The 24316-nt window shown below is 43.5% G+C and overlaps 1 protein-coding gene across 3 annotated transcripts in view; it reads left to right on the top strand.

Moving 5' to 3' along the window:
* The first annotated feature begins 4337 nt into the window (after window positions 1-4337).
* The window catches only part of LOC127638257 (SRSF protein kinase 2-like), a 34218-nt gene continuing 14239 nt past the window's right edge, over window positions 4338-24316 (top strand). For all 3 annotated transcript variants that reach the window (XM_052119701.1, XM_052119702.1, XM_052119700.1), the window contains exons 1-8: window positions 4338-4702; window positions 20848-20987; window positions 21259-21367; window positions 21654-21741; window positions 22634-22723; window positions 22870-22974; window positions 23322-23487; window positions 24071-24096. In XM_052119701.1, coding sequence (XP_051975661.1) covers window positions 4665-4702; window positions 20848-20987; window positions 21259-21367; window positions 21654-21741; window positions 22634-22723; window positions 22870-22974; window positions 23322-23487; window positions 24071-24096 — 762 coding nt within the window. In that variant the 5' untranslated portion in view covers window positions 4338-4664. The remainder of the gene's footprint in view (window positions 4703-20847; window positions 20988-21258; window positions 21368-21653; window positions 21742-22633; window positions 22724-22869; window positions 22975-23321; window positions 23488-24070; window positions 24097-24316) is intronic.

Genomic DNA, 24316 nt, shown 5'->3' with positions numbered 1-24316 from the left:
CTCCTCGTCAGTCAGTGAATGTATATAAATAAATACAAATATATAAATTGGTTTGCTAATATTGTGGGCTTCCCTTCAGAGGGGCTCTGGTCAATAGAGGAGAGATGTGTAATAATCTGCAACACCTGAATCCAATCTACAAATCATCAAGACACAGATATAATACAATCTCACACAGTCCATGAAGTAGTAAAACAGTGTTGAGTGGAGCAGATCAATGAGTCTGTCACAGAAAGGATGAGTTGTCTCTATACTTCAAAAACGCAGTTCTTGAATTCATGTCATTAATTATTTTCTGAATTTAATTTGTAATAGGCTAACCAGACAGATCTCGTTTTACTGCTAAGTGAATGCATGGCATGAAAGCCCCTATTGAAGGTAAATCTTGTACTGTTTATTTTGACCAGCAGAGGCGGCTTCTCGCTATAGCGGCTTTAAATCATTCGTCTTTTACTGGTTACTTGTTCGTGCCAGTTTTGCAATCAATAAATGGACCAGAGAGCAAGAGCAACTGAAATAAACATCATCGTTAACAGCTTCAAGGTGAGGCGCATACTAGTTATGTTATATTGTTGTGTATTATATAAAATGAATGCATTTAAACAAGAATACAATATTAATAACATTAGAAAAATAAATGAAGTGAGTAATAAAGTATCTGCAAATAACAACAAAAGTTAGCACATTACAGCATAGATTACTTTGCTGGGAAACAAGTGACTGAAAATAAGCATCGTAATGCATAATGTAGTCGGCTGGTGCGGGTCCTGATGCTGCGATACCGCCTGCCTGATGGCAGCAGTGAGAACAGACCATGACTCGTGTGCTGGAGTCTCTGGTGATCCTCCGAGCTTTTATCACACGCCGCCTGTTATAGATGTGCTGGACAATAGACACAGTGAGAGACAGTGCAGCACCGACCAGTACACATTTGTAATCGAACAGCAGTCCCTCATTGGAAAGAGATCCGCGCACTCAACTCGCAGAGCTTGTTGATCAGAGACTGAACTTGTGCCAGTAGAATGATGGGCAGCGGGGGGTCGATTTGTGCAACGTCTTAGTCTGACGAGAACACTAGTTCTCCTTCCCCTTTTCCGGCTGCATTTCCGTGGCCGGTCTGCCCAGAGAAAGGGCTCTGCTGTCGTGTTTGTCGACAGTGGGTCCGGTATTCGGTGTGCTATTGCAGAACCATTGTCCAAAAGTGTTTGTCTATCGTAGACAAAAATGCCACGCTCCAAACCACTGAGGTCACTTTTTCCCCATTCTGATGGTTGATGTGAAATTGAAGCTCCTGACCCGTATCTGCATGATTTTATGCACTGCAGCCACACAATTGGCTGATTAGATAATCACATGGGCTGGTTTGAGTATTTCTGGGATTTTCCCACACAAAAGTCTCTAGAATTTCCTCCGAATGAAAAACACATCCAGTGATGGTCAGTTCTGTGTATGGAAACACTTGATGAGAGGTCAACAGAGAATGGTCAGACTCGTGTGAACTTATAAAGTCTACGGTAACTCTGATAACCGCTCTGTACAATTGTGGTGTAGTTGTGTACACTGCCTGGCCAAAAACAAATTTGCATACAATGTCACAGAGTTGCATTCATTTTTGGCCGAGATCTTGTATTGATGAAAACGATTCCTCATGCTCCCTGAACCACTCTTTCACTATTTGAATCCAATAATGATCCAATCATAGACTCTTAAGTGTGTGTGGTTTGGCCAGGCATTGTGAATGTCTCACAAATGCTGTTGTAGAGTCAGTGCTGCTTGAGTCCAGCAGGGGGAGCTGATCATCATCATTATCACACAGTGATTCATAAGAGGAACACAAAACATTACATTTGCTAAGTGTCTTGATGCTTGCAGCAGCTGTTGATACGATTATTTAAGATCAGATCAGATCAAACATCGCTCGGTTTAAGTTCATCAGATGTCACTGTCTTTAGCCTATCCTACCTCGTAGGTCTTGATCTTTTTGACTGTTCCCAACGATTACATTCATCAAGCTCAAGCATTCAACCCTGTTAGCCAAGTTACTGTATATATTATAAATGTGTGTCTTCTGTTAAACACATTTAACAGTACTGACTACGGAGTCACATCAGAACACGATGCAGAACAACAAACCGACCCGATGCCTTTACTGCACCGTGTGCTGAACTGAAGAGAGATTGAGTTTTACTGTTGACTCAGTGCTGGTGAAGACACAAACAACTAGTTTACTGACCGTGTCTTACACACACACACACACACGCACACGCACACACATGCACACACTACACTTCCTGTGATATACAACACAACAGGCTGGAACCAACTGGCCCGTCACCATGGCAACCGTCAGATCTGTGATTATCTAAAGAAGAGTGCAGAACTGATGAAACACACACACACACACACACACACATATATATATAGACATGCATACTAATACACACGTCTTTAGAGTGAGTGGGGGGAATAGAACAGAGGGACAGAGAAGATGAGGTAAAGAACTGATTTCTTCTTTTTGTCTCTCACCAGTTTGATATTTTAGGGGTCAGAATTGAGGCTGCTTGATGCAGCTATCTTTACATGGCCTACTTACACACACACACACACACACACACACACACACACGAGAGAGAGAGATGAGCTTAGTTTCAGTGGAATCTTTCTGAAATCTGATGGCTTTCCTGCCAGTGTTTTCAGATGTTTGTGTGTTATAACGCAGTATTGTATGTACATTATGTACTTGATTAATATTCATATGAAATCTCTTCACTTTGATTTCCATCTGTGGTCTTATTAGTGAGAGTCAATGGGTCTGATTCAGATCCTAGTGAGTTGACTTTAGAGGCAGCATTTTAAGGCATCACAGGTGCGCTCTTGACACGAAGGCAGTTCCAAAAGATAGGGTTAATCTTAATGACGTATATCTCCCCAGGTAGGCAATCCCAGAATGCACTGTGATGAGCTGGGTGGAAAAATGAATCCAAGTTGGCAGAAGCAGCGAGAGCAATTTGATTATAAAGATACTTTGAATCCATTCGATACTAAAAACTAATGATAAAACAGTTTAAAATAATAGAAAATGGACTATTTTACCCACAATGTGTGTGTGCTGTGTATATTTATACTCTGAGTATTGCATCGTTCCTCTTGTGCCACCTGTATTGAAATAAGTTGCATTTAAAAGCGGTATTTGAATATGGCGAGGAGCCTGTGAAGAGCTTTCCAAATCGTTCTTTTTTAGGCTCAATTTCAGAGGATGCTCCCATAGTAGACAGCTGTCTATGAAGTCAGGAGACAGCAAGGCAGCTCACTAGGTTTTGGAAAAGACCCATTGTGAAAATTAGCTGAAAAAACAGCGAGACACAGCACATGGGTCAAAGACGTCTGTCTAGCCCATGATTACATTTAAAAACACAGACACGTTCGGAGTGAACGGCCCCTTAAGTGGAGGTCTTTGGCGGTTGGGTTTGACTATGCCTTGTTCTGTTATCAGTGTCTCTTTGGATATAGATCACTGGAGAGAGACAGACAGATCTCTTGAGAGAGACAGACAGACAGACAGACAGATCTCTGGGGAGAGAGACAGACATTTACATTTATGCATTTGGCAGACGCTTTTATCCAAAGCAACATACAGTGCAATTATTACAGGGACAATCCCCCCGGAACAGTTAAGTGCCTTGCTCAAGGACACAATGGTGGTGGTCATGGGGTTAGAACCTGTGACCTTCTGATTAACAGCCCTGTGCTTTAGCCACTACGCCGCCACCACTCCAGACAGATCTCTGGTGACAGACCACAGATCTTTGGAGAGAGACAGACAGCGACAGACCAACAGATCTCTGGGGAGAGAGACAGACAGATCTCTGGAGAGAGACAGACAGAGACAGACAGAGACAGACCAACAGATCTCTGGGGAGAGACAGACAGATCTTTGGAGACAGACAGACAGACAGATCTCTGGTGACAGACCGACAGATCTTTGGAGAGTGACAGACATGCTCTGATCAATATGGGGTCTTCAATATGCCTGCACACTCATATGAAAACAATCAAATCTGCAGTAAAAGAGACAGACAGGACGAAAGGACCGGATGGTGAATGTTAAAACAGCAGCTGTAAAATGGGGGAGAGAGAGAGGGAGCGAGGAGCGTTGCCCCGAGATACAGGATGTCGTAACGAGGCGAGTGGGAGCGCTGAAGTGTGTGAGGGGAGCACAGAGTGAGACAGAGTGAGACGAGCTCATGTATGAGCACAGTTTCCCCCTGCTGGCCCGCTGCAGTGGTATCGCCCGCTGCCTTCACAGAGCTGTTATTATGCAGCGCAGCAGAGAGAGAGAGAGAGCGAGAGACACTGTGAGAGACTTGCTTCTCATCAGCAGACGACAGCAGCTGAACGAACAGAAACAAAACAATCAGACAGAGAGACAGACAGGAAACAGTGAGTCAGTGTAATATTCACATCCGATCCGCTCTGAAGCGTGTCCTCCATCCTTTCTTTTCCCGTGAGGAAGAGAAGAACGGAGGAGGAGGAAGACCCCCTCACCTCCAGCACGCAGACGCATAACGCTCCGGAAGAGAGACCGACAGATAGACTGAAAGACAGAACGAGGGTTTTATTCGTTGTGCTTCTGCTCCGTTTTTTCGGGAGCGAGTGGCGTGCTCATGTCCGTCAACTCAGAAAAATCCTCTTCCCCAGAAAGGTAAAACATCTTGATACCTCACATCTACCTGTCTGTCCATCCGCCTGTCCTCTATTTCATCCTCACCTGTCTCTCTCTGTCTCTCTGTCTGTCTGTATTGCCTGATGGAAAATGTATACACAGAAGAGCACTGTAATGCATCTCACACTGTACACACACACACACACACACACACACACACACACACACACACACACACACACACACAATCTCAGTGTTGCATGCTGTTATTTATTAGCATTTATATTAGCATAACAATATTGTGCATCAAAGCCACAAGAACACAAACAAAACAGACACATTATAACACACAAACAAAACAGACACACACACACACACACACACACAAACAGACACATTACAGCACAAACAAAACAGGCACACAAACAAAACAGACACACAAACAAAACGGACCCATAGGCGGAAATCGCGGGGGGGTCAGGGCCCCCCCCATCTGAGGGTTGTCCCCCCTAAAATATCATTAAAATATGTGTATTGTAAATAATATAATGATATATTCTTAAAATAATTGTTTAAGAAATAAAATAATACAAATGCAAATGGGGGAACAAAAAAAAAAAACCTTGGTGTCCCCTTCAAAAATTGCTCTTGAGGATTGTTATGTTTATTGTCCCCCCCCCAACAATTTGATGAAATTTTCGACGTTTCTGTAACGTTTAGAGAATGAATGAATGATTCAATGAAAGCCAAATGAACATCCATCCGATTGATGTGAAATTAGATAAACATGATTCCAACCCACAAAGCCTGTAAGTTCAGTCTTATGAGACGCACACACAGGACACATATCTGAACACAACTCGATGTAAAGCTGCTGTACATTACATATATGAATCGTTGGGATATTTGCACCAGGACATGCCTGAATACAATCCAAATACTGTGTGTGTGTGTGTGTGTGTGTGTGTGTGTGTGTGTGTGTGTGTGTGTGTGTGTGTGTGTGTGTGTGTGTAGATATTAAATAATAATAATATGGGAGCCAGAGGACATCCCTGTCGCACTCCAAGGTGAACAGGGAATGGCTCAGATTCCCGACCACGTAGTTTTACCCGGGCCCGCTCGCCATCATGAAGGTCCTTAATGATCGCGAGCAGCGGGTCAGGGACTACGAAAGCACGAAGAACAACCCAGAGCCCAGGCCTACTGATGGTATCATAGGCCTTGACCAGGTCAATAAAGCAGAGATGTAGGTCTTGCTGGAATTCCCTACACCTCTGCTGTAGCAGACGGACAGAGAATATGGCATCTGTGCAAGACCGCCCCTTCCTGAAACCACACTGGGGCTCCGCAAGCCTCTCCTCAGTGTGCCTGGCAAGGCGATGTTGAATAATCCTTGCCAGGACCTTTCCCGGCACACTAAGGAGTGAGATGCCCCGTAGATGTTACAATCTGTGCGGTCCCCCTTTTTAAAGAGAGGGACCACCAGGACATCCTTCCAATCCTGCGGAACCCACCCAGTGGTCCAGACTGTTGTTATGATGTCATGTAGGGCAGTCTGTGCACAAACACCACCCTCCCTCAGCATTTCACTGGGGAGATCATCTCTGCCCGGTGCCTTTCCTGGTCTCAGGCTCTGTACTTCCTCCAAAGATGGCACCTCAGCCAGCCACCCACAGGGAGCGACTTTATTATTTATATCTATTTCGACCACGTGGTTTGTGAAGCCTTCGATGGCTGTACTGGAGGAATTTCCATCTGGTACCATGGGAGGTTGATCGATGCCCGGTTGCAGTCAAGGGATGGCTCCCTATTGGTCAACCACATTATGTATGTGGATGATCTGGTGATTGATGCTCACTCAGAGGAGGAGTTGGGGGCTCTGCTGATGAACCTGGAGCTTGCCACTAAGAGATGGGGCCTTACCATCAGCCCAACCAAAACTAAGCACCTGCCTGGGTATTATGTACCATTGGACACTCCACCCCCACAGCTCCCAATTGGTGATGGGGCAGTTGTGGAGAGTGGAGTGTTTTCCATACCTGGGAAGTGTGCTTATGACCAGCTCCGGTTTGACAGTCGAGCGGCATTATCTTTTCATCGGTTGCATAAAGCTGTGTGGAAGCTAACCGGTTTGTCGCTCCGCACAAAGCTTCAGGTATTCTCGGCCACGGTCATTCCCTCCCTTCTCTATGCTTGTGTGGACCCCCCTAATGGAACATATTCGCCGGTTAGAAACATTTAGGCTGGCCTGCCTACGATCCATCCTGTGTTTAACCAGGATGGATTGTGTGAGGAGCTCACAAATCTTTGAACGATGTGGACAAAGTCCCATCGGTGAGCTCCTCCGGCAGGCAAGGTTGGCTGGGTCATGTAGCCCGCATGCCCGGCCACTGCATGCCTAAAAAGCTTTTGTTCGGCCGGATAGAGGGGGCTAAGCGGGCGCAGCACGGGCTGGAGAAGAGATGGAGTGATGTGGTACAGGAGGATGTGGAGCTGAGTGGACTTGCCGATGACTGGTACCAGCAGTGTCAATATCGGCCTCTTTGGAAGATGCTTGTGAAGGACACTACTGGCCAGTTGAAGGCAGTCGCCCTCCAACAACAACGGAGTGCAGAGGAGCGACACTCACAACGACGAGCAGAGCGCAGGGTGGCTAAAGCACAGCAAGTTGGCACAGTAGGGGGCACAGGTGGTGCATCAGCCAGTCATCTCAGTCATTCGACCCGTGTCACCTGTCGGATCTGTCCCGTGACCTCCTGCCAGCGGGCGTTCGACACTTCACGTGGTCTTAACGTGCACATAGCCTGGCACAAGCGTCGCGGTGACGTCACCGCCACTTTGTGGCGAATGGCGGTTGTTGTTGTGTGTGTAAGATATAGAAATGGCAGCTCAATCTGATCACATGTAGTATTGGTGAGTATTGATACAGATTTACCATCTGTAACCCAATTCACAAGCTCTTGATTCGATTCCAGTTCATTTGGATTCAATGTAGTTAAAATGTCCATTTTGATTACAAATTAAAGAAATTCTCTCCCAGCGAATGCTGTCCATTATACAGAGGACCTTACAACAGGGTACATTACAAAAAATATTAATTTAACAAATAATATTTTATGGGGGTTCTGGGTATCTCAGCGAGTATTGACGCTGACTATCACACCTGGAGTCATGAGTTTGAATCCAGGGCATGCTGAGTGACTCCAGTCAGGTCTCCTTAGCAACCAAATTGTCTCGGTTGCTAGGAAGGGTAGAGTCACATGGGGTAACCTCCTCGTGGACACTATAATGTGGTTATCGCTCTCGGTGGGGCGTGTGGCGAGTTGTGTGTTTGTGGATGCTATGGAGAATAGCGTGAAGCCTCAACATGCGCTACGTCTCCACGGTAATGCGCTCAACAAGTCACGAGACAAGATGCGCGGATTGACGGTCTCAGATGCGGATGCAACTGAGATTCGTCATCCACACCTGGATTGAGGCAAATAATAAAGAACCCAGCATAATCCCAAATAAAGAACTCCTGAGCAGAGCAGGAGTGCAAACCATCTCAGAAGTTGTGCAGCTGCGCCGCTGGAGATGGCTTGGACATGTCTGCAGAAAGCTGCCCAACTCTTCACTGGATGCCACAGGGAAAGTAAACCATGGCAGACCCAAGGAAACATGGTGCAGGACACTTTGAGAGAGAGCTGAAAGCAAGAAAACGGACCCTCCAGACAGCAGCTGACAGACAGGTGGCGCTCCCTTGCCTTCGCCTCAAGCACTAGAGAGCGATACTACTCAAATTACTGCTGAGTGAAATCTCAACATTTACCAGCCAGTGGACAATCACATTTATAGTCGGATATGGCGGAATATGTGAGTGATTTACTGTCATTGTAGAGAGTTGTGTATATAGTTAAAGGTTCTGTAAGCGATTTATTTTTTTTATCATGGAAAGGCATGCAAAACATGTTCCTACTCCCTGAAAGATATTAATGAAATGAGTGTTGTGGGATATTTTACCTGGACAATGAGACTTTCTGCCTGTCAATCATGTTGTGTGTTCTCACATTGTTGTAGTCGCAGCGAATTATTGATGCTTAATGCCATTTTTATGCCATGTTGTTCATAACAGTTGTCAGTTGAGGGCGCACTTTTACTGCTGTTGTTTTTAATAAAACAACTTTTGGAATCTTTGGATTGCGGGTTTTGGAAAAAGGGGGCGTGGCTAATCCAACGGCTCAGCTTGGGGAAATTCTAGAATGGTTAAAATCCCTTCTAGGATCTTTAAAGATTGATTATGGGATTTAAGAATCGATATTATTGAGATCGTTCAAATGAAGATTATGATGCATTGGAAAATCGATATTTTTAACCAGTCCAGACACATACAGCCTTGGCCGGTAACCTTTCCGTTTAGACATCATGTGTGATCAGGACCCATTGGGGATTACCAGTAAATCAGCTTTGGCAATTTCCCTGAATGAGAAGTTGTAACTGTTCAGTTTTGATTCTGCATGTGAACAAATACATCAGAACAGAGTAGCAGCAACAACAATGGCAGTGTTCCCATACATCGGTGTTTGTTTACATCTGTCATGCGGAGGGCGCGTGCTTCCATGCGTTTGTTATCGGATCAACTTGACAGTCGATTAGTGTGTGATGCCCAATATTACATAGTCGGCAAGTGTATGATTTAAAGAAGATAAAAAGCAGGGTTACTGTAGGAATGCAAAAGACTCTGTGCCCCATTCTCTGCCACACCCACAGCATGGCATGACTTCCTCTTTTTGAACACCTTTAACACAGAGAGGGCACAAAATATTAGATGTTGTGTAATCCAGACATAAAGCGCTTCTTCATCCAAAGGTTTGAAAAAACGTGTCATTATCTTACTAAAAAAGTGATTCCTAAATACTAATGATAGTTACTCGCCTCCTTCAGGAACAAGAATAAAAGCAGTGGCACAGCTTGAGACACATCATCTTTTTTTGATATATTTACCAAAGATTCTCAGTAAGAAAATGACTTTTATTAGTGTAACAAAAGAAGCTGCAGATGATAGAAAAGCATCTGATCCTTCACTGTTTTAAGATTAACTTTTCGTTCAAACATTTGACAAACTTCAGCTAATCGGGTGTGAATAAAGCCGTGATGTAGATGCAGTGAGTGTTGCGTCCTGTAAATGTAGTGAAGCTCATCTGGAAGTGAGACAGACAGACAGACAGGTGCAGAGTGCTGCAGACAGGTTACAATCACATGATGTTGGATACAGAACGGAGAGAAATGTCTTTTCATTGTGTGTGAAGTGTTGTGTTCTCCTTGTATGTTAGTTATTTAGATGAAGAAAATATGACATCAGATGTGAGATCAAACTGTGAAAAAGTTCAGCAAACGAGCACATTTACTGACCGTAATAACCACATGTGAACGAATGAGTTTCTCAACTGTGTTGTATGTTTGTAGCGTTGAAACTGAAAGCGTCTGCACATGTTTGAGCACAGATAACATGTATGCTTCATGTTGAGAGTGCTTGTGCAAACTCTGTTTCAGGTGTGGTTTTATTGTGATTGTTAATAAATCATACAACTGAGAAACCAATGGAAACATTTCATACATGTTTCACTTGGATACACCGTCAGTCTGAAACCAGTTGCATTCATAAATTCTTCACCTTTAAGACTGTCTGGATATAAATGAGCTGTTCACGTGAGCACGTGTGTGTGTGTGTGTGTGAACATTCATGAACATAGACGTGTCTTCACAGTGGCAACCTGTGAAGCTCTGGTGAACTCCATGCCCAAGAGGGTTAAAGCAGTGCTGGAAAATAATGGTGGCCACACAAAATGTTGACACTTTGGGCCCAATTTGGACATTTTCACTTAGGGGTGTACTCACTTTTGTTGCCAGCAGTTTAGACATTAATGGCTGTGTGTGAGTTATTTTGAGGGGATAGCAAATTTACACTGTTATACAAGCTGTACACTCACTACTTTACATTGGAGCAAAGTGTCATTTCTTCAGTGTTGTCACATGAAAAGATATTTACAAAAATGTGAGGAGTGTACTCACTTTTGTGAGATACTGTGTGTGTATATATATATATATATATATATATGTGTCATGTGTTTTTTCTGATCCGATAGCTATCCGATCATGAAACGACCAAGTGCCCAAGGAAAACGAGATGGTCAGCAGTCTGATCACAGTCTGAGAGATATGAGATATTGTTGAGTGGATTGCACCCACAAGGATTAATCTTAAACTGTTAAATCAAGGTATATCTGAACATTTTGTTGCACCAAATTTTAAACTGATCAGGGTTACATTTTAACCATCGGTTTTATCCTGATTTGAGTTTCACAGTAAATCAGAATTTACTTTTAATTGTGTTATTCCAATATATTAGTATAGTGATTAACTTTAAACTTGCAGCTGAGGTGGTTTAAATAAAAAACAGGCCTACAATTAAACATGAATGACTAGGTAAACGAACTGTGGATGTGCTGTCAGCGCTCAAAGATGTTTATCATTATTTATGTTTATTATGGTCTGAAATGTTGGGCCGTTGGCCACAATGTGTGCTTACAAATTCGGTGTGCGCCAGCTTGTCTTGTGGCAGCGTGATTACCCACTTATCCATCCTTTACATGAAGAGACATTGGACAGAGACGGATGTAAATCCGTCAAGCGGCAGGTGACTGTTATTGCTCCCTGGTAAATGCATCTGGTTGTTCAGGACACGTATGTAAACTTTACTCCTCCCAAACAACACACTTGGTTCAAGTCAGGACTTTGATTTAGGCCACTCCAAATCTTTCATTTAGCTTCTTTGGAGCCATTCAGAGTTGGACTATTATGGTTGCTGCCTGCACGCTGCACAAGTCTGTGTTTGTAGCTTGCTAGCCTGCTTAGCATTGCTTATTCTTATACGTTCATTTGCTTTGTCCTTTGCCATTTTACCACATGCTTGATTATTTTCCACTTTTGTACCGTTTCAACTGTGTGTATTTTACCATGCGGACCCGTTTCTCTTTTTTTTTCTTCTTTTTTTTACTTTTATTTTTTTTTTCTACAACTTGTTTCTCGACTACGTGCATTCGTTTTCTCCTCTGTATTTTAAATGGATCATTACATCAATCTCAAACATCGAACCACATCGATCTCAAACCCTTGCCACTCAAGAACAACTATTATAACAACAACAAACAATTGCGGTAAGTCATGGCAATCACTCATGTTATTTCTTCCTGCATTGCATGCCACATGTTTACTATAGCTTCTACCGTCAGCAGTGAGGAATTTACATGTGATAAATGTAAGGAATTAGTCAGGCTGACGGAGAAGTTTAATGAGTTAGAGACTCGTATCCGAATGCTAGTGGAGGTCAGTGAGAAAGAGAAGCCGGTAGATACTGTTTCGGATGCGAGTAGTACAGAAAGCAACATACACACTTTGGTTCCGGCTGTAGAGCCTCTGCAGCAGGATGTTTAGGTAAGGTCTTGGTGGCATACTCAGCAAAGAGACACCACTCTCCAGTTTGTGTTAGGGTTTCCAATCGATTCTCCCCACTCAGTGGTACACCCACTGAGAATCATGTTGAAAGAGCCTTGGTCATACGTGACTATTATAAGGAATGTGGAAATGGAGACTCCAGACAACACTGTTAAATGCATTTCATGGGCTCAGGCGTTTGACATCAGATCATATTTACAAGTACTGGCTAATGCTAATTGTAGATTTTCGAAAATTGTTATTCATGTCCAGCTTCACCAGTTGGAGATCACTAGAGATGATGTTAAAGAGGTGTGTGAATTTGCAAAAACTATGTCAGACACAGTAATATGCTCTGGTCCCCTCCATGCTCGTTGTGGTGATATGGTTTATTTTATATTAGTGTCAATGAATGGCTGGATGTCTGAGTGGTGTCCGGAGAATAGCATTCATAGACAACTGGAAGAGTTTTTGGGGTTGATCTGACCTGCTATAGAGAGACGGACTCCATCCCTCCAGGGAAGGTGCCGCTCTCCTCTCTAGTCATTTGGCTCATTGTCTTAATAATGATAGTATTTGACTAACTGTGGCCCAGGTCAGAAAGCAGTGAAACTGGTTAATCTACCAAACACAAATCCCTCACTAAATCATTTAGAAAAAGTTTGATTAAGGTCAAACTTGAAGATATTTAAGATTATGCATCATATAATGTTAGGGCTACTAAACATTAGATCTCGTCTCAATCATTCATTTATATGATCATATTTCTTGGTTCTCGTCAGCACTCTGGCTGCTGCATTTTGAACCAACTGAAGTTTATTTATTGATCTTGCTGGACATCCTCCCAGTAATGCATTACAATAATCTAGTCTTGAGGTCATGAACACATGAATTAGTTTTTCGGCATCAGCAACCGAGAGCATGTGCCTTAATTTAGCAATATTTCTGGTGGAAGAATGCTGTTCTACAAACATTTGTAATGTGATTTTCAAAGGACAGATTGGTATCAAATATAACACCTAAGTTCTTCACTGTTGAAGATGATGTAACAGAATATCCATCTAGAGTCAAATTATATTTTAGCGGCTTATTTTTAGAGGTTTTTGGTCCAATAATTAGAACCTCTGTTTTGTCAGAATTGAGTAGAAGGACATTTCTGGCCATCCAATCTTTTATTTCATTGATACACTCTGCTAATTTTGAGAAATGTGAAATCTCATCAGGTTTTGAAGAAATATAAAGTTGTGTATCGTCAGCATAGCAGTGGAAACTTATTCCACGATTCCTGATAATATCTCCCAGGGGAAGCATATACATGGAGAAAAGCAGAGGCCCTAAAACTGATCCCTGTGGCACTCCATATTTTACTTTTGTTTGGTTTGACAATTCCTCATTTCCATAGACAAAGTGGTAGCGGTCTGCTAAATAGGACCTAAACCATGCTAATGCAACTCCACAGATGCAACATAATTCTCCAGCCTATTCAAGTGAATGTCGTGATCTATTGTGTCGAATGCAGCACTTAGATCTAAAAGCACTAATAGAGAAATGCAGCCACGATCAGATGATAAGAGTCATGTGTAACTCTGATAAGTGCAGTCTCTGTACTGTGATGAGGCCTAAATCCTGACTGAAATTCTTCGTATATACTATTTCTCTGTAAAAATGAACATATTTGGGAGGGATACTACCTTTTCTAGTATTTTCAACATAAATGGGAGATTTGAAATCAGTGTATAATTAGCCAATTTGCCAGAATCATGCTGTGGCTTCTTAATAAGCATTTGATAACTGCCATTTTAAAGTTTATTGGGATATGTCCTAAAGATAGTGAGGAGTTAATAATATTAAGAAGAGGTTCTGAGGTGGTCTGGGTATCTCAGCGAGTATTGACGCTGACTATCACTGCTGGAGTCATGAGTTTGAATCCAGGGCGTGTTGAGTGACTCCAGCCAGGTCTCCTTAGCAACCAAATTGGCCCGGTTGCGAGGGAGGGTAGAGTGGGGTAACCTCCTCGTGGTGGTGATTAGTGGTTCTCGCTCTCAATGGGATGTGTGGTGAGCAACTGAGACTTGTCCTCCACCACCCAGATTGAGGTGAGTAACCATGGCACCACGAGGACCTGCTAAGTAGTGGGACTTGTGCAATCCAAATTGGGAGAAAAGGAGGATAAAATAAAAAAGGAAGAGGTTCTGAAATTACAGGGAATACTTCTTTTAAGAGCTTAGTTGGTATTGAATCTAACATGCAGGTTGTGGCTTTTGACTTTTTTTTTAATAACAATTGTTAGCTCTTCATGATCTATGACGGTTCGGGAAGCAGACACACTCACTCAGTTTAAGTCTAGACCAGTGGTCCCCAGTCCTGTTCCTGGAGGCCCACCAACAATTCACATTTTGGATATCTCCCTAATCAAACACACCTGATTCAACTCATAATCTCATTAGTGGAGATAGTGTCATAAAAGGGAGATATACAAAATGTGCAGTGTTGGGGGCAACAGGGTTGAGAATCACTGGTCTAGACTAAAGACTCGTCTATTTATTGAGGCATACAACTAATTTATCCATCAACTCACAATTATGCTGCTTTAGTTAGGTCTGCCGGAACCTGAAACACTTATCTTAATCTATAACTAAATACATTGAATGACATCTACACTAACATTATTCTATTTGTTTCCCTGTCTCAACCTCGGGATTTATATCTATTACCAGAACCGTCTGGATCCAGCACCATTCCTGCTTCGTGTTGGACTCCACTGCTGTGTGTCTCTGAATGATGATGACTAAATGCAGCCAAACATCACTTCAGTCTATTATGATGGACTTCAGAGGATGAACTGATGCCAACTCCAACCATAAGACATGGGATACTTCATATGCCACTGTCTGAATGTTGGATTTAGGATGGACCACACCGAACCTCACCGAAATTACCTTCCTGATCTCTGCCTGCATCACCTCGGTCTATTGATGGACTACGATCTTGAAATGGAATGCATAGACTAACAACTGCAAAAAAAGCTTCATCAGCCAATTAACAAGGACAATTGCATCTATGTGAACTTCTGCAGTTAATCCAGGATGAACTTCAAAGACATTAATCATTAATCTTACAGTTCAAACACAATCTATGTTTAAACACTTACTTGGTTTATAATTATTAAACTATAACTTTAACTATACATAAGTCATATTTACATTATATTCATGATGTTAGTCAGAGGGGAACTGGCCCCCACAGTGAGTCTGGTTTAGTGTTAGGGTGGGGTTGGTCAGAGGGAACTGGCCCCCACAGCGAGTCTGGTTTAGGGTTAGGGTGGGGTTGGTCAGAGGGAACTGGCCCCCACAGCGAGTCTGATTTAGGGTTAGGGTGGGGTTGGTCAGAGGGAACTGGCCCCCACAGCGAGTCTGGTTTAGGGTTAGGGTGGGGTTGGTCAGAGGGAACTGGCCCCCACAGCGAGTCTGGTTTAGGGTGGGGTTGGTCAGAGGGAACTGGCCCCCACAGCGAGTCTGGTTTAGGGTTAGGGTGGGGTTGGTCAGAGGGGAACTGGCCCCCACAGCGAGTCTGGTTTAGGGTTAGGGTGGGGTTGGTCAGAGGGGAACTGGCCCCCACAGCGAGTCTGGTTTAGGGTTAGGGTGGGGTTGGTCAGAGGGGAACTGGCCCCCACAGCGAGTCTGGTTTAGGGTTAGGGTGGGGTTAGTCAGAGGGGAACTGGCCCCCACAGCGAGTCTGGTTTAGGGTTAGGGTGGGGTTAGTCAGAGGGCAACTGTCCCCCACAGCGAGTCTGGTTTAGGGTTAGGGTGGGGTTAGTCAGAGGGGAACTGTCCCCCACAGCGAGTCTGGTTTAGGGTTAGGGTGGGGTTAGTCAGAGGGGAACTGTCCCCCACAGCGAGTCTGGTTTAGGGTTAGGGTGGGGTTGGTCAGAGGGGAACTGGCCCCCACAGCGAGTCTGGTTTAGGGTTAGGGTGGGGTTAGTCAGAGGGGAACTGTCCCCCACAGCGAGTCTGGTTTAGGGTTAGGGTGGGGTTAGTCAGAGGGGAACTGTCCCCCACAGCGAGTCTGGTTTAGGGTTAGGGTGGGGTTAGTCAGAGGGGAACTGTCCCCCACAGCGAGTCTGGTTTAGGGTTAGGGTGGGGTTGGTCAGAGGGGAACTGTCCCCCACAGCGAGTCTGGTTTAGGGTTAGGGTGGGGTTGGTCAGAGGGGAACTGGCCCTCACAGCGAGTCTGGTTTAGGGTTAGGGTGGGGTTAGTCAGAGGGGAACCGGCCCCCTCAGTGAGTCTGGTTTCTCACAAGGTTATTTTTTCTCCAATAATAAACATCTTATGGAGTTTTATGTTCCTTGCCACAGTCGCCTTCAACTGCTCACTGGGGTTATTAATACAATTATTATTTAATTACTTATTTTTATACACAGTGATGACTCTTAAGTCATTATAGATATCACAGTTTTATCTTCTGTTAATGCATGATTTTCTGTAAAGCTGCTTTGAAACGATGTTTGTTGTGAAAGGCGCAACACAAATAAAAATGACTTGACACACCGTCAGCATATAGAAACTGCAGCACATCACAGCGGAGTGTGAATTGGTCATGAGTTTCTTGGTGTCATTCTCTGAATGTCCTCAGAGCGAGAGACAGACTCTTTCAGTTACAGCGGGGGACACAGACAGCAAGAGCAAATATTAATAATGGAGCGCCACAGTTACTGTCAGTCGTTCACATTAGCGCTCAGTGCACTTCGACTGCGACACAGAGCTAAACACAGGTAATGTGTGTGTGTGTGTGTGTGTGTGTTCTACATCAAGAGTCTGGACCGGTTCTAGTTTCTATTGGGCTACAAATTATTCAGTCAGTCTGATATTTTTCCATGTGTTATTTTGTGTTTGAAAGCACTGGTTCTGTTTCATGCATACACTGCATTCATTTGAATTACATTGACAGTTTTATAAGGGGTTTATGCTCAAACATAAACTGTGCAGTTTGCTAAAATAAGCCAAAATATAGTTTACCTCCATTTATTATATCGGTCTGATATATTCTGAATATTCTATTTTTAGCTACAGCAGAACAGAAACTTTTGAACTTGTTTCCTGATAAAGGTGGCATATTACTGTAAATCATTGAACATATTCCCTAACCCATGTATAAGTCATCTAATGGTGAATGAAATAAGTACATTTAATGTGCTTTCTTTTGATGTACTTCAGTATCAGTTAACCCAATATTATATAGTTGATTCTAGACTTTATTAGGACCAGAAGAGAATATGAAGTGTAAAATGTTGGAGGATTATGAAGAATTAGACAGTACTTTTGTCAAATAAATCAGCCATTGTGAGCAAATTTAATACTTTAAATGTGTCCAGTGAATAATTTAACTGATATGAGCCTTATAACATATCTCTGTCACAAATGAACTATGGAGTCAGTTTCACACACACACACACACACACACACACACACACACACACACACACACACACACACATTTACTCACTATTGAGACAATATTTTTAGACAATCTTTATAAACACACTGAAAACTTTCACTAATGTACAGATAAACTAATGCAGTGTTTCCCACAGGATTTTGTGAGACTGTGGTGGGTGGACCTCGGACCCTCTGGGGGGGGGAGGCTGTTCCCTCGGAAGAAAATAGTGTACATTTTAAAGTTAAATGCATCAATCTGGTGCACTTTGAGAGCACATTTAAGAGGCTCGATGTTAAACGAGACCGAGTTAAAACAGTAGCTTTACTTCAACTCAAGTAGTTAAGATTACAAATAGCCTAACTTTATATGATGAGCCAACCTGCTCCTCAGAAGCTGAAAATAGTTACGTTGTCAGAGCCGCTGTTATTAAGGTTAACGTTAGATAATTAGCTAACGTTAGCTAGCGATATAACGTTACATACGTTATTCCTTGTTCTTAATGTCAAGCAGCCGGATATGTCAATGCTATCTTTGCCTAACTTAGCTAAAGTTGGATTAATGTTAATCAATGATAACTTCTGCAGTAATGTTATCGGTTTGCTGTTGTACATTGATCATGATAAAATTGTGTTTGAACGAGTGGATAACTGCAGTGGTGTTCTGTAACATTAATGTTACCTCAAACCATCCTCAAAATGCCTTAGTGACTCAGATGCAGCCAGGTGGAGTGAGTGTGTGCGTGTGTGTGCGTGTGTGCATGTATAGACTCAACACACAGGGCTGTTAGAATGTGACGCCCAACCTGAGAATGTCTATGAGTGCTGTGAATGAGATGTGTGTGCGTTTGTATGTGTTAGCTTAGTTTGGGCAAAATGAGTCTCCATGAACTTACAAAATCTTCCTTTAATGCACTGCTTCATCTTTTGTTTATGAACAGATTTTAGCAACAATAACCTATCTTCAGTCAGGACCCCTTCCATCAAATATACTCTGATGAGCCAAAACATTATGAGCACTCACAGGTGAAGCGAATAACATTGATGATCCCCTAACCAGGGCACATGTCAAGGTCTGGGTAGATTAGATGGTGAGCGAACAATCAGTTTTCGTAGTCAATGTGTTGAATGCCGGAGAAATGGGCAGGAGTGTACACCTGAGTGACTTTGACAAGGGCCAAATTGTTATGACTCAGAGCATCTCTGAAACGGCAAAGCTTGTGGGGTGCTCCCGGACAGCGGTGGTGAGTACTGACAAACCGGCGACAGGGTGTTGGGCACCCAAGGCTCATCAATGCAGGAGGGCATCAAAGGCTATCCCATCTGGCCCGAACCGAAAATTGTAATGATGGTTACGGGAGGAATGCGTCACGACACACAGTGCATCGTACCCTGCTGCGTATGGGGCTGCATAGCCACAGACCGGTCAGAGTGCCCATGATGACCCGTCCACCATCGAAAGTGCCTACAGTGGGCACACGAGCATCTGAACTGGACTTTGGAGCAGTTGATGAAGTCTGGTCCAATGAGTCCTGTTTTCTTTTACATCAGGTGGACGGCCGTGTACGTGTGCACCTTTACCTGGGGAAGAGATGGAACCAGGATGCTCTGTGGGAAGACGACAAGCCGGTGGAGGGACTGTGATGCGCTGGGCAATGTTCTGCTGGGAAACCCTCGATCCGACCATTCAGGTGGACGTCAAACATACATAAATATCGTTGCAGGGTACACCCCTTTATGGCAACGGTATCCCTGATGGCAGTGCCCTCTTTCAGCAGGATAATGCGCCCTGCCACACTGCACACATTTTTCAGGAACGGTTTGAGAAACATGATGAAGAGTTCAAGGTGTTGCCCTGGCCTCCAAATTCCCCAGATCTCAATATAATTGAGCATCTATGGGATGTGCGGGACCAACAAGTCCGATCCATGGAGACCCCCCCCCCTCACAACTGACAGGACTTAAAGGATCTGCTGCTAATGTCTTGCTGCCAGATACCACAGGACACCTTCAGAGGTCTTGTAGAGGGCATGCCTCGACGGGTCAGAGCTGTTTTAGTGGCACATGGAGGACCAACAGCATATTAGGCAGGTGTTAATTATGTTTTGTCTCATCAGTGTATAACTTTTATTGACAATTGAAGCGATCTGTTGGTGTGATGATTGTGTTCCTGGCAAACTCTCTACCGATCCACACACTCCTGCATGGACACAATCCGAGTGTGATTGTGCCCGGTGCCCCCCGCAGCGTTGATCTCATTCACACTCACTTGATTCTATCGAACCCCGTCCATTTGCATTCATCTTACGTCATCACAAACACGCATGGCGAACACATCGCGACTCATCATACTTGTTTTTTTTGGTGCCATTATGCAGAACAGACAGTAACTCAACTGCGTAACTCATCAGATGTGCAGGGGGAGGCGGCTTGCTGCCCAAGGTGAAGTTATCACCACTGTCATCTCCTATTATTCCCGATATTTATAACCTATAATCGTATTTATATATAGTATTGATTATATGCATAACGTGACAGTATTTATATTGTTCATTGTACTTGTGTGTCATTACTTTTTTGGGACTTTCAGGGATCAAAAACGCATGCATTAGTTCCTGAACGAGTGCGCACCAGAGTCCGAGATGCTTTCACATTCATGCGAATCGCGCTACAGTTCCATTGCAACCGAACTCAGAACACCTCCTACGGGTAGTCTCGGGTTCAGTACCGCGGTCCGCATGACAGCTTTCACATGACCAATTTTACATGTGAACCGTGCTCTGTTTCGAACTAAACTGTCAGTGTGAATGCCCCCTAAATGGACAGCTGAACAGATGTTGAGACTGGCAGACAGGAAGTTCTGTGGCATACATGCAATGAGAAGGAAGCTGAGCATGAAGGAAGGAGGACTTTAACGGGACTATAGGTAGATGTCATGATCAACTGAGCATCAGCTGACTGTGAGCTTAACTAATGTGATGCATCATCGTAATAAACGTAAATGCTTATAACAGTTGATTTGAATTGAATATAGAGTTGGATAGAGATGATTCACACATTTAACTGAGGTCTGCTCAAGCTCAAAGCTGATTGGTTTGTTGTTAGAACGTTTACTTTGCTGTAAACAGATGCAACTGATGCAGACAGGCTGTAAACGTGTTTGATTCTTGAAAATGACTTTTATGGCATTCTTGCCTCCATTGCAACAGTATGAAGGTGTTCTCTGCACTTGTGTGACTGCAGCTGCACAACTAATGTGTGTGTTTGTGTGTGTTTAGGCCCGACACACAGAAGGTTCCGTCAGCCCCGCCTCCTGCCCCGCCTCCACCGCCTCCTCCCGAACCAGCCGCCCCACCAGAGGAAGAGATCCTGGGCTCGGATGATGAAGAGCAGGAAGATCCGGCAGACTACTGCAAAGGTCTGATGAAGATGAGCTGTCCCATGTGGAGAGACACTGAAATCTGTCTTTATATTTCAAACATCATGATTCTGACAGTAGTTCTCCAATCTCTCTTTCTCTGTTGAAACTGGAGTGAATCTGGTTTAGTTTTACTGTAAAAGTAACTATGAAACAGACTTGTGTGGAAACGAGCAGTATGATGGAGCTGTTCTGAAATGTGATCTGTATTCTCGTCTTTCTACATCGATCATTAAAGCGGTGTGTGTGTGTGTGTGTGTGTGCGCTGCAGGTGGCTATCATCCAGTGAAGATTGGCGACCTGTTTAATGGCAGATATCATGTGATTCGTAAACTGGGCTGGGGTCATTTCTCCACTGTGTGGCTGTGTTGGGATATTCAGTGAGTAACCATGACAACTGCACACAACACTTGGAACACACACACACTGACTATGGTATCAATGTTGTGGTGTTGTGTTACTGTGTGCAGATTGCAACTGTACTCACTCACATCCATGTCTATGTGTGTGTGCAACCACAAGCTGTTGTATCATATATGCCATGTGGGTCAGAACAAGGACAAAAAACATATGGACACACGCACACACTATAATCTGTCACCATAGATGTCATGTGTATGTTCTACTCATTGTAAGTATGTGTATGCTAAACGTGTGTGTTTATAGAGGGAAGCGTTTTGTTGCGATGAAGGTGGTTAAGAGTGCGCAGCACTACACAGAGACGGCGCTGGATGAAATTAAACTCCTCAGATGTGTGAGTATCTAACACACACACAGTAACGCCCACACAAACACTAACACACTGTAACACACTCAGTAACTCACACACACTGGAACACTCACACACACACACACACACACACACACACTGTAACGCCACACAAACACTAACACACACACTGTAACACTTGCTCAGTAACTCACATACCGTAACACTCGCACACACCGTAACGCCACACAAACACTGTAACACACACACACACTGTAACGCATGCTCAGTAACTCACACACCGTAACACTCGCACACACCGTAACGCCACACAAACACTGTAACACACACACACTGTAACGCATGCTCAGTAACTCACACACCGTAACACTCACACACACAGTAACGCCACACAAACACTGTAACACACACACACTGTAACGCATGCTCAGTAACTCACACACCGTAACACTCGCACACACCGTAACGCCACACAAACACTGTAACACACACACACTGTAACGCATGCTCAGTAACTCACACACCGTAACACTCGCACACACCGTAACGCCACACAAACACTGTAACACACACACACACTGTAACGCATGCTCAGTAACTCACACACCGTAACACTCGCACACACAGTAACGCCCACACAAACACTGTAACACACACACACTGTAACGCATGATCAGTAACACACACACTGTAACGCATGATCAGTAACACACACACTGTAACGCATGATCAGTAACACACACACTGTAACGCGCACACACACACACACACACACACACACACACTGTAACACTGTAAAATATGTTAATGAGCTTATGTTTGTGAGGAAATCTTGAGTTATGAAAGTTGAAGTGTGTTTATATATTAAATATAATAAATGCACACTTGTGTGTTTCTGTCTCTGTCTGTATATCAGGTGCGTGAGACAGATCCTGATGACCCCAATAAAGATATGGTCGTTCAGCTCATAGATGACTTCAAGATCTCTGGAGTCAATGGAATTCATATCCACACATGTGTGTGTGTGTGTGTGTGTGTGTGTGTGTGTGTGTGTTTGTTACAGTGTTTGTATTACAGTGTGTGTGTGTGTGTGTGTGTGTGTTACAGTGTGTATGTGTGAGATCAGTTGTTTCTTTAACTCAGTTGTCAGATGTGTGTATGGTGTTTGAAGTTCTCGGTCATCATTTGCTCAAGTGGATCATCAAGTCTAATTATCAGGGTTTGCCGTTACCCTGTGTGAAAAGCATCATTAAACAGGTAATAACACACACAAATCTTAGACACTTAACCTCACTTCTGAAAGTGAGATTACATCAGAACATATTACATGTTTAATATTCAGTCATGTGGAGCTGATTTTAAACCAATGTGGTTCCACTATGGGCGGAGCTACCAGCACAATGCAACTAAAATAGAAAGCAAGTGAGTGACAGAAGGTCTTATAGCACAGTCACAGATGACCCTTGAACCCAAAATACAAAAAGTGCCATTTTTATTGGAAATACGTGTTTTGCTCTATGAACTTTTCTTCACACTGATAACCACTTTCTGACACAAGTGTGTGTGTGTGTGTGTGTGTGTGTGTGTGTGTGTGTGTGTGTCAGGTCCTACAGGGGTTGGATTATCTGCACAGTAAGTGTAAGATCATCCACACAGATATCAAACCCGAGAACATTCTCATGTGTGTGGACGACGCGTTTGTACGCAGGATGGCCGTCGAGGCCACAGAGTGGCAGAAATCTGGAGCTCCTCCACCGTCTGGATCTGCAGGTATTCCTCATTTCATCCGTCAGTCTCGTTTGGTCTCCTGAACGCAGCTGGTCACCATGGCGATATATTTTGTGGGAGCAGGATGGATTTACATGAGCGTGCATCTCTGTTACTCTCATTAATATTCATGAGGTGACCTGACATTAACGAGCAGGAGAGACAGTTTAGTGTGTTCTTCACTGGTCGCACACGTTTATATTCATTTCTAGCAGTTTTATGTCTGTAGATTTCAGTGATCGTTCGGTGTGTTCGAGCAACAGCGACGCTGCAAGATAACACTGACATGTTTATTATGTGCAACACACACAACACTTACCAGCTTAGACCAGTATGGATAACCAGGTTAGTTTATCTGATTACTGCTGAACTGGTGTTTCACTGGTCTAACTGGTTTAGTGGCATAGCTGTGAGATTCACTTTTGAGGGAATAATGTCCCCAAATCCACGTATTTGGACGTTTATGAGTGCTGACGTGTGTAAAATGAAAGAAATGAAATCGTCGTCTTCACTAAAAGTGTTTTTGTAGAGCTGCTGTAAATGTATGATAAAATAATGAAAGTGTGATATCTGTGTTTGTTTGCAGTCAGCACGGCTCCTCAACTCTTACAGGTCAGTGACACAAAGGAAACAAATCGTCTGTTTCACTGAAGAAACATCAAGAATATCTCAATATATGACATTGAAACAACATGAAATGACATTTTATACACAGCTTTATTTACACACTGACAGCTCAGATCAGATTTGTAGCCTAAATTGCCAAAAATGGTGTAGCTGTGAATGTGTGCAGTATTGAAGTATTTTACAGTAATATAATAAATTAGATGAA

This window comes from Xyrauchen texanus, chromosome 46, assembly GCF_025860055.1.
Source record: "Xyrauchen texanus isolate HMW12.3.18 chromosome 46, RBS_HiC_50CHRs, whole genome shotgun sequence".
Classification (NCBI taxonomy): domain Eukaryota; kingdom Metazoa; phylum Chordata; class Actinopteri; order Cypriniformes; family Catostomidae; genus Xyrauchen; species Xyrauchen texanus.
Note: the sequence above shows the minus strand (reverse complement) of the source record. Positions and strands in the feature narration are given on the sequence as shown.